General features: G+C 50.1%; 1 protein-coding gene across 2 annotated transcripts; it reads left to right on the plus strand.

Moving 5' to 3' along the window:
* Window positions 1–2,739: 2,739 nt before the first annotated feature.
* On the plus strand, window positions 2,740–13,466 carry NIPAL3 (NIPA like domain containing 3). 2 transcript variants are annotated; one of them, XM_036397027.2, is made up of 12 exons: window positions 2,740–3,016; window positions 3,752–4,386; window positions 5,982–6,050; window positions 6,138–6,309; window positions 6,400–6,459; window positions 6,977–7,122; window positions 7,718–7,814; window positions 9,213–9,348; window positions 10,085–10,173; window positions 10,864–10,927; window positions 11,798–11,892; window positions 12,317–13,466. In XM_036397027.2, exons 2-12 carry the CDS (start codon window positions 4,291–4,293, stop codon window positions 12,514–12,516), a joined length of 1,224 nt encoding a protein of 407 aa, XP_036252920.1. In that variant the 5' UTR covers window positions 2,740–3,016; window positions 3,752–4,290; the 3' UTR covers window positions 12,517–13,466. The 2 variants fall into 2 exon arrangements, with proteins under 2 accessions (XP_036252920.1, XP_036252919.1); XM_036397026.2 differs by having other exon boundaries at window positions 2,740–2,977.
* Window positions 13,467–13,765: the final 299 nt, after the last annotated feature.

A 13,765-nucleotide genomic window follows, 5' to 3' on the forward strand; every position in this document is an offset into this window, starting at 1 on the left:
GTTTGGCCTGCTGCCCACTCTGCCCTTCGAGCAGGAAATTCTCAAAGGGAAGGGAGTGCTTTGAGGAGCTCCCTGCAGACTCTGCCTGCTCTGCTTCAGTCACAGCTCAGCATCAGGTCAGCTGGCTCTGCTGGAAGCTGACCAGGCAGACTGATGGCGCCTACACAAAGTCTTTAAGCAACTTCTCCACCTTGATCATTTTCCCCTCATCTTTTTTTGTCTTTTACGTCCTTGATTGCTGTTATTCAACCCTAAGATAATGCGCTCCTGATATCACTGAGATGGGAGAGACAAGCAAGGAGCAAGAGATCAAAGCAAGGAGAAGAAAGAGAAGATGCTAAAGGCAGGAGAAGAAAGAGGGGAAGATGCCAAACACCTCCTTGATGTACCTACTTTACATACCCGGTACCGAGTTTCAGAAATCCTTCCTGCACGTAATTTTGGGAGTTCTGGGGTTACCACGTAGTCCCCAGACAGCGGGAGGCTGTGGAAGGGCATCCTCCTTCCCCCAGCTGAGGAAGCAGCTGGGAAGGTGCATCCAGGAAGCCCAGGAGGCCCTTGGCACCTGCGAGTGCTGGCTGGGAAAGCGCCGCGGGTTTAACGCATCCTTCTGCTTCCCTCTGCTGGTGGGAGGAGGGCGGATGGAATTCCCGACACCTGGGAGCCGCGGGAAGGGCAGCACGGGCAGGGAGAGGGGCCGGAACCCAGGGAACTCCTCTGGCTGCCCTGGAGGGCTCGAGCCCCTGCCCGGGGGGCTCAGAGACCCTGGCACAGAGCCCAGGACCCCTGTGCCTTTGATCTTGACCCATGGAAAAAATTGCCAACCTTATATGAAGATTTACAAGCCATGAAAGTTTAAGTAGAATGACAGTGAATTTATCACAGGGTGAAAAATAGATTTTTGAGGTTTTTAGACAGGAGAAAGACTTTTATAGATAAGAAACGATAAACAGCCTTGAGAAGGAGAACTGAAGAGCTCTGACTCCTTCTTTGAGCACTGGGCTGGGAAAATAAATTTTCTAACACACCTTGGGGTGACTGGGAGCAGCAGAGATCCCAAGAGAGAGGGGACACCCCTGGTGGTGTCCCTGCACAAGGATGAGCTGCAGCAGTGCTGAAGAAATGCCAGGTGTGCGTCTGGGGGGCTCAAACACCCGGGACAAACAGGGCCAGGGCTGCTGGGTGGGACACAGGGAGGTGGCACAAGTGAGAGCATCCACCAGGCTTAAACCACTCATATTGCATTGCCATTTCTCCTGCTATTATCAGTTGAGATTATAAAGTTAATGTAATGACTTTGATCTAAATTTGTTGCTATTTTTGTTGCAGAACAGGATCATTACCAGTGTCAAAAAACCCTCATAAACTTCAAACATTTTTGGTTATACTGAAATTCCTTTGACTGAGACGTAAATCTCTTTCTTTTTCCCTCAGTTTGAGTTTCCTTTCCTGTGGTGTTTATAAGGAAATCTTGAAACCTAAGAAGAGCAGCCAAGGATAACAACACTGAATATGGAGATGGAGGAAACATGTGAATGCAACAGCAGCTGTCCTTTGAAATGGGATGTGTAAGATAAAGGCAAATCAAACATTAATGCAGCATTCCTGCCAGAAAACCAGCAGTCACTCCTGCATTTTATTTCCCTGGTTTATTTAAAAATACCTTTGGAAACACTGCTGCTGCTGAATGTTTTGTTTGATTGCATTTCTTATTCCCTTGTGCTGGTTTATCCCCAAGAGGAGGAACTGTGGATCTGGAACTCCTCTAACCCACTGTAGCTATAAATAATTCCAGATACCCCTTGATTTGCTCCAGTAACGAACCCTGGTTGTGCTTTGAGCGAAAAACCTTAGCGTGGTTGATGTTTTCACCCTTCACTGTGGTGAGTGCTGTTTATTTTCGGGACATGGCACCGAGCGGTGCTGTTGTGCCAGAGGTACCCCGTGCTCCGCAGCATCCCTGAGCTGGAAGGGCGGGGATCTGGTCACAGCCCACGCGTCCAGTGTCACGACTCAGGGCAGAGCCGGGATTTTATTTCTAAGCTCAGTCCCGGCTCTCAACGTGCAGCTGGGCCGAGGCTGCAGAGCTGGCCCAGGGCAGCAATGGCCTTTGCTGTCTGCATTGAGAGAACCGGCGCTCGGGGCGATGGCTCGGGGGCGAGGGGAGCCCGGGTGAGGGATGAGGTGGAGCCCTCTAGGGCCTCGCCTGAGGTGCCACCGGAAGTCGCCTCACGGCCCAGCCTCGCCCAGGTGAGGCGGCGCGGGGCGCGCTGGGAACGGCGGGTACCTGAGCGGCTGAGGCGGCGCGGGGGGCACCGGGGAGATCCCCGACCCTGCTCAGGGGGGGTGTGCTGTCTGTATCCGCCCGTTCCTGCCGGTTCCTGCCCGTTCATCCCCGGCCCTCAGCGGCCCCGGGAATGCGGACACCCGGTTACCGAGACAACAGCCGCCTCAGCGCTCATCCAATCACCGTGCTTGTTACTGTGAGCAGGCACCCAATCACAGGCGAGCTCTCAGCGCGACCGCGGCTGGTTTAAGATGGCTCGGCGGAGGAGCTTTGCGCATAAGCTTTAAGGCGGCTCTGGCTGCTGTTCGCGCCACCGGGAGCCGCGCACACGGGGAGGGCGGGAGGAACGGGTCCCACCGGGGCAAAGCGGGGGAAGGCGCGGGGCCGCGGCTGTCCCTGCAGCTCTGGGCCGGGGAGCGCTCCGGGCGGGGCTCGCGGGACCGCCTCGTCCCGCCCCAACCGAGCGGCGGAACGCGGCTTCTTCCGCCCGGCCCCTCAGAGCCCTGCGCCCATAGGCTGGGCCAGATCCCTTCTCCGCGCAGCAGCCAATCCTCGCCCGCATCTTGGGGACGGTCCTTTGATTGACAGCGCTGGAGACCAACCGGATGCGCCGAGGAGGAAGTGGCTGCGGCGCTGGACCGGGAGCCGGAGTTGGAGGCCGGGGCCGGGCCGGGGTCAGCGGCGGGGCCGGTGAGTGCCGGGGTCGGGCCGGGATCAGCGGCGGGGCCGGTGAGTGCCGGGGCCGGGCCGGGGTCAGCGGCGGGGCAGGGCAGGGACAGCGGCGGGGCCGCGCACCGGAGGGTTCGGTGGCACACCCCGTGTCCCGGCCCGGAGCTGTCCCGCGCTCTGCGCTGCCTGGGCAGGGTCGCTGGCGGTGGGAGCGGGATTTGCTGCCCCATCCCCTCACAGTGGGCGGCTTTGCCCTTCCGTGGCTGCTCTGCCCCACGCTGGGGCTGCCCGGGGCCGCTGCCACGGGACGGGACACGGGCGGTGTCCGGGCTCGGGCCGGGGATGCTCCCGGCGAATCCCGGCCGGGCTGAGCGAGCCCGGGACGGTCGCACCCCGCGGGATCCGCTCTGACCGGGCGAGGGCGGTGCTGCTGCTCCCCAGACAGCTGCAGCGAGCTCGGCCCCGGGAAACCGGGGCTCGGAGGAAGGAGCTTCAGGGAGGAGGGACATGAAAAGCAGAGCTTGGAGGACTTGAGAGCCTTTGTGATGCTGCTAAATGCCAGCTGAGTGTGTCACCCCTGGGGGCCAGCCAGGTCACAAGAGCTTGAAAAGCAGAGTCTGTGAGTTTCTGTCCGAGGCTTTCTAAGAAGACATTTACAATCTGCTTTTCTTTTTTATGTGCAGCTGTGAGTTTGATTCCAGGGGCGTTTCTGTGGCCTATCCTTTATTGCAGGTTTTGGACCACTGATTTATTTCATCTAATTCCTTGGGGCTTCTTTCTTTTTTTTCCCCTTAGATTCATCTGGAAGGAACATAACCCTGTTGCTTCACCGACTGGCTGGAAGCAGTGGCTCATCTTCCCCTCTCTGAGCCTGTGTGGCCACCCTGAGCCAGGGCAGGGGAAGGGAAGCAGCAGGACCCCTTTGGAAGGGAAGCAGCAGGACCCCTTTGGAAGGGAAGCAGCAGGACTCCTTGGGAAGGGAAGCACAGGACTCCTTGGGAAGGGAGCAGCAGGACCCCTTTGGAAGGGAAGCACAGGACTCCTTTGGAAGGGAAGCAGCAGGACCCCTTTGGAAGGGAAGCAGCAGGACTCCTTGGGAAGGGAAGCACAGGACTCCTTTGGAAGGGAAGCACAGGACTCCTTGGGAAGGGAAGCACAGGACTCCTTTGGAAGGGAAGCAGCAGGACTCCTCTGTGCTTCCCTGACCTTGTCCAGGGGAACAGGATGGATGGCAGGGAGCGGTACCAAACGTTGGTTCCAGCAGAGTCCAAGTCTCTTCTTTAAAGAGAACTTCCAGCATCAAGAAAGCTGAAAAGCAAAGAAAAAACCCCAGAATGGAAGGAAACAGCCCCAGTCTGCAGCTCCAGCAGCTCCCGTTGGCCACAGCAGCAGTTTCTGTGCAGCCACACACAGACTCCTTCTCCTACAAGGTCAGCTTCCCACCCCAACGGGGAGGTTTCCATCCCTGAGGCTCTGATTCCTGGAATGAGCTGATAACGATGCTGCTTTGGGGTTATTTTCTGCAGAAAGGGCTCTGTCTTTGAATTCAGCCATTCCTGGGGTGTCATATCTGGGTGACAGAGAAATTCTGTGTGTGCAGAGCAGAGGAGCTGCAGGAAGGCGTGGCAGGGGAGGGTGTGGAGGTGTTTGGGTGCAGTGATTCTCACAGCTGCCCTTTCAGCCGTGCAGCAGGAACAGAGCAGAGGTTCTGCTCTGCTCTCTGTGTTCAGGTGTTTGAATTTCAGGGTTGAGCCCACAGCAGAGGCTGCAGCTGGCTGGGACATGGGGCTGTAATTCCTCCTTGTGCTCCAGCTGGGAGCAGATAAATTCCCTCTGAATCCTGATTCTGAAGGTATCAGAGGATCTCAGCAAAAAGGGGGTTTATCTTCCTTTGAGACCACAGTCCTGGGCCCTTGTGGGAGTTGACCCAAGTGCTGTTGCCTGAGGCTGTCACAGCACAGAGACCTCTGCACTGTGTCACACAGTGACATCCTCCTGCCACCTTCTCTCTCTGTCCTGGGAACCTCTCAGGTGCTTTTGAGTGAAGCTCTTTGGGTGAATCTTCTTTCTGTGCATTCTGACAAAGAGGTTTTTGTTCTGCTGCTACGAATTTGAAATCTGGAAGTTCTTCTGTGTATGAGAAAATCAAGATTAATCCAATTATTCTTATTGACATCTGAATGTGAGCTGGGTTATCCCAAATCAATGCAAGTAAGGACTGGGCTGAAGGAACACTGCTAATGACATTTAATGAGGTTTAGGCAGTTTTGGGAGCACACAAATGTTTGGTGGCCTCAGGCTCTTCTCTTCAGTCCTCCTCTGCATCTCCTTTGTGACTCAGCCTGCTTTACATCCTCTCTTCATTTCAAATTCCATCTCCAGAGTGTGAGAATTGTTGCTGAGCTTTGAATGCCAGTGCAGAAGAGGTTGGGAGCTGTCAGCAGTCTCCTGTGACTTTGAGAATAACTGGTTTATACAAAAAGCAGATTAAAATCTGTGATAATTGGGCTTCCTGATCACATGGGCTGAATCAGTGACTGAACCAGCAGCTGTCACAAGTGGAGAAGAGCAAAACAGTTGGGAAGCAGAGGTTCCTGATCCATTCTCTGGATTCCAGGGCAATAAAATCCTCATAATGAGTTTTTCAGAGGCAAGAATGAGTGATGGTGTGGGGTTTTTTTAGCCTTATCTTCCTCCTCTCTGAGAAACTGCAAATGAATTGAAGTCTCTTGGAGAAAGTGGCTGTTGGGTCTTATCTTCCACCTGAGTTCACAGGTCTGGAGCACAGGCACAGCTCTAATCTGAGCTGCCCCAGAGCAGCAGGAAGGGAGGAAGACAAACAGGTTTCACTGACAGCTGGGGGTTGGACCAGATGACCTTTGAAGGTCCCTTCCATGCCAGGCTGTTCCATGATTCAGGAATGGCTTCAAAGTCTGCTCTCTCTCCTCCAGAGTGTGCGAAGCCCTCTGGGCTCTTGGCTGAAGTCAGTCATTGTCAGTCATTGTGTGTTCCTTTGGCTTTGCAGGAGAACCTGATTGGGGCACTTCTGGCTATTTTTGGGCACCTTGTCAGCAGCATTGCCCTCAACCTGCAGGTGAGTGCCCTGAGGCAGATCCTCATCCTGCACTGAAATCAGCAATCAAACATGACAAGGCTGCTTTATTTCCGTGTTCTTTTCTAGAAATACAGCCACATCAGGCTGGCAGGCTCCAAGGACCCCCGGGCCTACTTCAGAACCAAGACCTGGTGGAGTGGGTTCCTGCTGCTGCTGCTGGGGGAGCTGGGAGTGTTCTCCTCCTATGCCTTTGCTCCTCTCTCACTGATTGTGCCCCTCAGTGCAGTGTCTGTTGTGGGTAAGGAGGAAGGAGCCTGAGTGTGTTCCTGTGGGAGATTCCTGGCTCCAGAATTCACTGCTTTTCTCTCTCCTTTTCTTTCTTTCACAGCCAGTGCAATCATAGGAATTATATTTATTAAAGAAAAATGGAAGCCCAAGGAATTTTTGAGTAAGTTCCACAGTTCCTTTTCATTTTTCCTCTGTGTTTACAGTTCATCACACAGCATGGGCCCTCAGGAATTATAATTACAGGGCTGGCAAGGTGTCATGAGCACCTCTTGGATGAAATGTGTCATCTCCTCCACTGTTCATTACAAATGGATATATTTTCCCTGGCTTGTGCCAAATCCCCTGAGCCTCACAGCATTTAGAAACAGGCTGAAGCTGCAGCACAGGCACGAGGGAATGAATTCCATGGACATGGAGGCGTTTGCAGAAGTGGGAAAGGGGCTGTGGGCAGGGCCAGGCAGGGTCACAGATCTTGCAGCTTGATTTATTTACCAGAGGCCACCTGGTACCAACTTTGTCTCAGTTCCCACTGCCCCTGGTGGCTGCAAGATTTTGGAGGTGGGGCAGGAAGGGCACCCTGAGGAACATCCAGTGATGGTGCTGTGGGATGAATTCATTAATTGCAGGCATCCCACCCCCTCATTAACCCTGTGCTCTCCTGTCCTGTGCTGCCCAAGGGCGTTACGTGCTGTCCTTCGTGGGCTGTGGCCTGGCAGTTGTTGGCACTTACCTGCTGGTGACATTTGGACCCAACAGCCACGAGAAGATGACAGCAGAAAACATCACCAGGCATTTAGTGAGCTGGCCATTCCTGCTCTACATGGTGAGGGGCCATGGAGGGTGGGGGTTTTCTCCTGGGCCAGTTTTGTTGCCAGCATTATTTTTCCTCTGGTTGCTGCCAGTGTTCCCTGTGTTCACTCATGAACCTGGGCCAGCTTTTCCAGGTGTCAGACACATGCACAGCTCCTTTTGTTTCTCTGAATTCTGTAGGATTAAATGTCTTTGACTGAAAATTTACTGGTGCCTGAGTCTGGGCTTTTTCCACACTGACTTTCTCTGGGCCCTCCAATCTCTTACTGAAAATCCCATGGAATTTGTGTTTTAAGGAAGATAACCCTGGCATTGGCCCAGGAAGCTCAGTGCAGAAAGCAGACTGAGATCTCTCCTGTGGATATTCAGTCAGGACTATTTGATCAGCTGCTTTACCATAAATCCCACAGCAGAAGTGTTTCCTGTTCTGCCAGCAGCTGCTGAATATCTCCTCTCACTGGAATCTGAGATGATGCTGAATTTGGTCTAGAATTGTGTGGGATCCCCATTTCCCTTTGATTTGCCCTATTTAATGTTTGATTGGCTCACATTTACTGCCAACCCCATGTGCTCTGCATCTCTGATATTCTCATTTCTCTCTTTTGTAGCTTGTGGAGATCATTGTGTTCTGTCTGCTCCTGTACTTTTACAAGGAGAGAAATGCAAACTACATTGTCATTATTCTCCTGCTGGTGGCTTTGCTGGGTAAGTTGATATGGACTTGTAAGATCTTTAAACAGTAAACTGAGGCATGCAGGGGATTATATTGATTTAATTAAGGCCGTGAAATGCAATAATTTTCTCCAGAAATGTTCCTGAAGCTGACATTTAGAATCTTTGCAAAGAACCTTTGAACGATTAAGGCTTCCCCATCAGGCAAATAATCTGCCAAGCACAGAAAGTGCAGGTTATTAATTAATGTTCTTAATTTTAATCTGGGCACACAAAGGGTGGCATTCAGTGTGTGAGGAGGGCTGAGCCAGTGGGTGGAAGAGAGAATTTGACCTACAAGGATTGTCTCAGCTCTGTTAAGATTTGCTGTGTGGTTCAAGAAATGAGGAATCCTCTGCCACCCCAGCTTGTCCCTGTGAAACAGTCCCTGGTGATTCTGATATCCCACAGGCCTGCAGTGATTCTGGATTTGCACATTTAATATTTTTTTAATGGAAACTGTAATCAATTAAACTTTAAAAAGGATGAGTAATGGCAAGTCTGCCATGCTGAACTCTGTGTCACAGTCCTCAATTTTTGTTTATGCACCTTCAGTTCCTGCAGTGTCATTTCTTTTACTCTTTTTTTTGGTTTTTTGAGCTGTTTGGGGCTGGATTTCAGTGGTGCCTCAGAGGCTCCATGAATTACAAAGCAACTGCCCTAATTCTGAAAGGCCCAACTTTCAAGAAAGGAAAGTTCTTCCTGATTCTTGTTTTGGACACTTCTTTGGCTTTATGAACCAAACCAAATGGAAAATTTGTATCCTCCCATCCCATAACTGCAGAACACTCTTTAAACACTGACAGCACCAGTAAATGTGGAGCCATGATCATTTCTGAAAAATCCCTTCCTGTGGATTGTTCCTCCTGAGAAGCTGAGAGGCCTCAGGAACAAAATGTAACCAATGGTTATCTGCTGCTGTGGATGCAACAGGTGCATCTGGGATTGGGCTCATGTGGTTGTTTCTAATTAATGGCCAATCACAGCCCAGCTGGCTCAGACTCTGTCTGAGACAGAAGCTTTTGTGTCATTCCATTCTTTTTCTATCCTTAGCCAGCCTTCTGATGAAATCCTTTCTTCTATTCTTTTAGTACAGTTTTAATATAATATATATCATAAAATAATAAATCAAGCCTTGTGAAACATGGAGTCAGATCCTCCTCTCTTCCCTCATGCCGGGACCCCTGTGAACAGGTCCCAGTGAATGCTCCCAGTTCTGTAGCTGGAGAAGGTTCAGTGATTCACTGCAGGTTGCTGTGCTGGGTTTGTGGGGGACAGAACAGGCACTCTGCATGCCCTGTGTGCCGGGCAGGACGAGGGGCAGGGTTTGGGGGATGCTGGGGTGGTTTGCAGGCTCCTGCAGCTGCCCCAGCTGAGTGTGGTGCCCCCCAGGTTCCATGACGGTGGTGACAGTGAAGGCTGTGGCAGGGATGATCCTGGTGTCCATCCAGGGCACCCTGCAGCTGGACTCCCCCATCTTCTACATCATGTTGGTGTGCATGGCTGCCACAGCCGTCTACCAGGCCACGTAAGGACTCCTCTCTTTATCTGCAGTCTGTGGGCAGGGGCTCTTTGGTACCATGGCAAAAATACCCCTGAAATGTAGAGAATTACCCATTCTTTCCTGTCATCTGTCCCAGGGGCCGGGGGGGGTCTGTGCTTTTCCACTGCCAGGTGGTTTTAATGCCACCGTTCAAGTGGTTGCCAAACAATTTCAGGACTGGAATGGTGGCCAATCAAATGCAGTATCTGCACTGGCTAAAATCAAAGTGCAGGATCAGTGTTGTTGAAAATGTGTCTATTTTTAGGGGTTTTTTCCCCCTTTGTACTTGCAAGAACATAAAAATGTTTTAATGCCACCATTCAAGTATTTTCCAAACAATTTTAGGACTGAAATGGTGGCCAATCAAATGCAGTATCTGCACTGGCTAAAATCAAAGTGCAGGATCAGTGTTGTTGAAAATGTGTCTATTTTTAGGGGTTTTTTTCCCCTTTGTACTTGCAATCACATAAAAAGCTGGTAGCAGCAGGGATAAAAGGATTCTCAAAATATGAGGGACACTCTGGCCCTGAGGTTGGGGCAGTAATTTCAGTGCAGCCACAAACCTCCCTCTTCTGTCCTTTTTATTCTTTCCAAGGCTTTCTGCTGCTGCCATTCACTGAGCAAAGAATGAATTTCCTGAAATTTATGCATCACTTTTGAAAGGTGTTTCCAAAAAAGGATCCTTCCCAATCAGCCCCTGTTGCCTGTGATTGTGTTGCAGGTTTTTAGCTCAAGCCTCCCAGCTCTATGACTCAGCTCAGATCTCCAGCATTGGCTACATCCTATCCACCACAGCAGCAATCTCAGCAGGTAACTGCACAAACCTTTCTGAAAAAAGGGCAAAAGATTTTGGGAAATAATCCTCCTGAAGGTGAATACTCAGCAATATGATGACTCTTATTTTTTTGTCATCTCTCATCTGCAGTGGCTTTGTTTGGGTTTTTTTTTCCTTTTTAAAAATGTGAATTATCCCATAGACTGTTAAAATTTTCTGTTCAGCGCTGTCATTTTGTGCAGGGGAATTTGTTTGAGACTGTTCTCATTCAATATGTTCTTATATGTGCAGGTAAAATCTTTCCTTGTTATTTATTTTTGACTTTATTTTCTTTACTTTAAATATGTAAAGAGCAGGAGGCAGAACGTGTGTCCTGCTGCCACCCAGGACACTTGCAGAATTTGGAGCTGTTTGTTGTTGTTTGGTGTCAAGAGTTTGTGTATTTTTATAGTTAAATCCAATTTTTCTCATCATTCCAAAATAGTCCCTCTTGTTTTTGCTGCACAGGTTCATTTATATCTCTGTTAGTGACACCAGCAGAACTATTTTGGTAGTGAAACTCGAAAAGATTTGTCAATAATTTGTGTTAAAATAGAAATCAGGACACCTATTTTCAGATCATTAAACAAACAAAGGTGCTGGCTATAAAAATAGGAATCCTGGCTGATGTGGGTTCTGGCTGAAGGTGGAATTGGGAAGATGTAATGAATGATTTCCTTTTCAAGGAGCAACTTTTTACCTGGACTTCATGGGTGAAGATGTTCTCCACATCTGTATGTTTGCACTGGGGTAAGTGCTCCACGTTTCCTTGACAGAAAACTGTTGCTTTATGTGGCTCAAATTGTAAAAATACAAATCTGTTTTAAAAATGCCTCTCTGTCAGAGCAGAGAGTGGCTCTTAGAGCTCTGTGTTGTGTTTGGAAAAAATTGTGTAACCCTTGGTAATGCACAATTACACAACAATTAATCACTAAATCCTGGGGATCAGCTGGGGTGCTCAGCAGATGGCTTGGTTTTCAAGCTGCCTGCTCATGAATTGTAAAATAACCCAAAGACTCTCTCTGGGAACCTTATTTCAGATTTTGCACCTTCCCTGAGCTGTGCCTGACTTGTGGAGTTTTTAGAGCATGGAGAAGGCACAATGCTGATGGGATCAGTAAAACATTTCCTGTGTAACTCAGTGTTTTGGTGTAATTAGCTCTCCATAATCAGGGGACATTCTCAAATATCTTTTAGATAAGTACAGGAAAAAATCCCCAAACGATTGGGAGATCATTGTTCTGAGCTGCACCTTGCTCTGTGACAATGCAGATCTGTGGCTGGTGGTGTGTTTACAGGGAGCCTTGGAAAGGTCAGGCTGCTAAATCCTGGAATCCCATCAAAGCAAAGCCAAACGTTGCTGTGTTTCCTTTCCCCTGCAGTTAGCCAAGGCTGATTAATTAATTAACATGAAAACTTTTCCCTGTGTTTGATAAAGGTGAAGCTGTGCTGGTTGCTGGGGGTGTTCCAGGGCTGTGTTCAGGGGGCTCAGCTGGGACAGAGCCCTGGAATTCTGCCTTGGCAGGGCCTGGTCTGCAGCTCTGATTCTGTAGGGAGCAACAGGGACTATTCTGTGCTCTGCCTTGCCAGGCATCTCAGTGATCCCTTCTCCTCCCTCAGGTGCCTCATAGCATTCCTGGGAGTCTTCCTGATCACCAGGAACAGGAAGAAGCCCGTCCCCTTCGAGCCCTACATCTCCATGGATGCCATGCCAGGTGACCAAAGCCCAGGGTTCCATCACCCTGTTCAAGAGCTGGGCTGCCCAGGGAGGGCTCAGGCTGTGCCTCTGCTCAGGGCTGGGTGATCAGGCAGTTGTTATCTGAATTGGAACTGGGGATGGGGCTGGGTCTAGCAGGAGAACTGATTTTTGGGGCTGGCTCAGCAGTGAGGTAGAGGAGCAGAAATCTCCTTTGGGAAGCACAGCTAAGCTCTCTGGTGAGCTGTAAGAAAGCTCTGCAGCACTTGGTGGATAACTGAGAGCCATCCCTCATGCACTGGGAGCTTATTTCTCCATCAGCTGAGCACAAACCCTGCCTTTGATTCAGCAGCTGACGAGCCTCAGGGAGTGCTCATTTCCTGGCTGAACAGAGAGCAGCAAAAATGCACTTTTGTCCCTAATGTGTGCCTCTGCTCCTGCAGGCATGCAGAACATGCACGACAAAGGGATTGCAGTGCAGCCTGACCTCAAAGCCTCCTTCTCCTACGGCGCCCTGGAGAACAACGACAGCATGCCAGAAATCTACAGCCCAGCCACGCTGCCCATCGTGCAGGAGCAGCACGGGCCCAGGGGGGTCCCTGTCCCTCCCTACAGGGTGCTGGAGCACAGCAAGAAGGAGTGAGTGACCTTCAGGGACTCAGCAGTCTGACCTTTATTTATTTACCTGTCAAATAGAAGCGAGCGTAAAGCCGACCTTGAGAAGAGTTTTAAGCTCGTCTCGAGCTGAACTTTCCAGGCTGGTTATTAAAATAAACAACTTTTTCTAGTTGGGAACTTGAAAGCACTTGGCAGGGAGCAGATCCCAGTTCTGCATGGACTGCTGCTGGCTGGGAGTGTGGACTGATGGACTGGGGAGTGCAGCCCTGTGGAGCTGATGGGAGAGGAGATGCTGTGCAAGTGACTGTGCAGTTTTCAGCCCTGCTGGGAGTGGTTTTATCTCCAGACAAGTTCTCAGGAGCTGCTCACAGAGAGAGGAGGACAGGATTTAATCTTTCATTTACAGGGACTGTGACAGATTTCCAGGAAGGCTCTAAATCCTGGTGTGGCCATGGAGCTCCCCTGACACAGCAATAAATGGAATTGTTTTGAAGCACCAACACTGGAACTCACTGTGTCTTTAGAGCAGCAGAACTGGTGAGAGTGAACACTTATCCCTTCAAATCACCAATTTTGGGCACTTCTGTTCTGGTGCTGAGCACAAGCACTGAGGATGGGGGTTGTTTTTAGAGCACCACTGGATTATATGGCTTAGAACAAAGATTATTTGCCAGTTTTCTGATTTCATAGCAGGAGCTTCAAGTTGGATTAAATGGTGCAGAGGGAGCACTATAAAGGATGAGGACAAGGAGAAATGAGAATGATGTGACTGTATCTGTTGGGAATTGATGTAATTTTGGACAAAATCTGAATCTTTATCATATTTATTTATTTTCTTTCTGATTGAGGCAGGATTTCCAACTTTAGTGGTCCCAGCTTTTAACGGTGTTGAAGTTCCTTAGTTCAAAAGCTCAGTTTGGGTGATGTAACTGGGGTCCTCCCCCTTTTTCTTTATTTTTGAAAAAGGAAAACCAACACTTGTCTACTATTGTGGATGACCTAAGGAGAGAAGTTGCCCAGCACTCACTGAGGCCTGTGAGGATAATGGAGCTTTGTGTACTTTGATATTTATCTTTCCAGCTTCCAGGAGATGGCCAGGAGCTGATACTGAGGGAGAATGGGCACAGAGGGGGGGACAATGGGGACCTGTCAGTTGAGGAGAAAGTGCAACACTCACTGCTTATCCTGGCACTTTGATAGCACTGGGGGGTTCTCTAAAACTGGTTTGTTTGTTTTTTTTTTCTGGGAAAGTGCATTTTAAGTCCACTCAGTGT

This window comes from Molothrus ater, chromosome 24 (assembly GCF_012460135.2).
Source record: "Molothrus ater isolate BHLD 08-10-18 breed brown headed cowbird chromosome 24, BPBGC_Mater_1.1, whole genome shotgun sequence".
Classification (NCBI taxonomy): domain Eukaryota; kingdom Metazoa; phylum Chordata; class Aves; order Passeriformes; family Icteridae; genus Molothrus; species Molothrus ater.

What these genes read in the sequence shown, in the direction of transcription:
- NIPAL3 (XM_036397027.2), top strand. Translation starts at nt 4,291, where the DNA reads ATGGAAGGAAACAGCCCCAGTCTGCAGCTCCAGCAGCTCCCGTTGGCC. An exon ending in GCATTGCCCTCAACCTGCAG is followed by an intron (nt 6,051 to 6,137) that starts GTGAGTGCCCTG and finishes GTTCTTTTCTAG; the next exon opens with AAATACAGCCACATCAGGCT. An exon ending in GAAGCCCAAGGAATTTTTGA is followed by an intron (nt 6,460 to 6,976) that starts GTAAGTTCCACA and finishes GTGCTGCCCAAG; the next exon opens with GGCGTTACGTGCTGTCCTTC.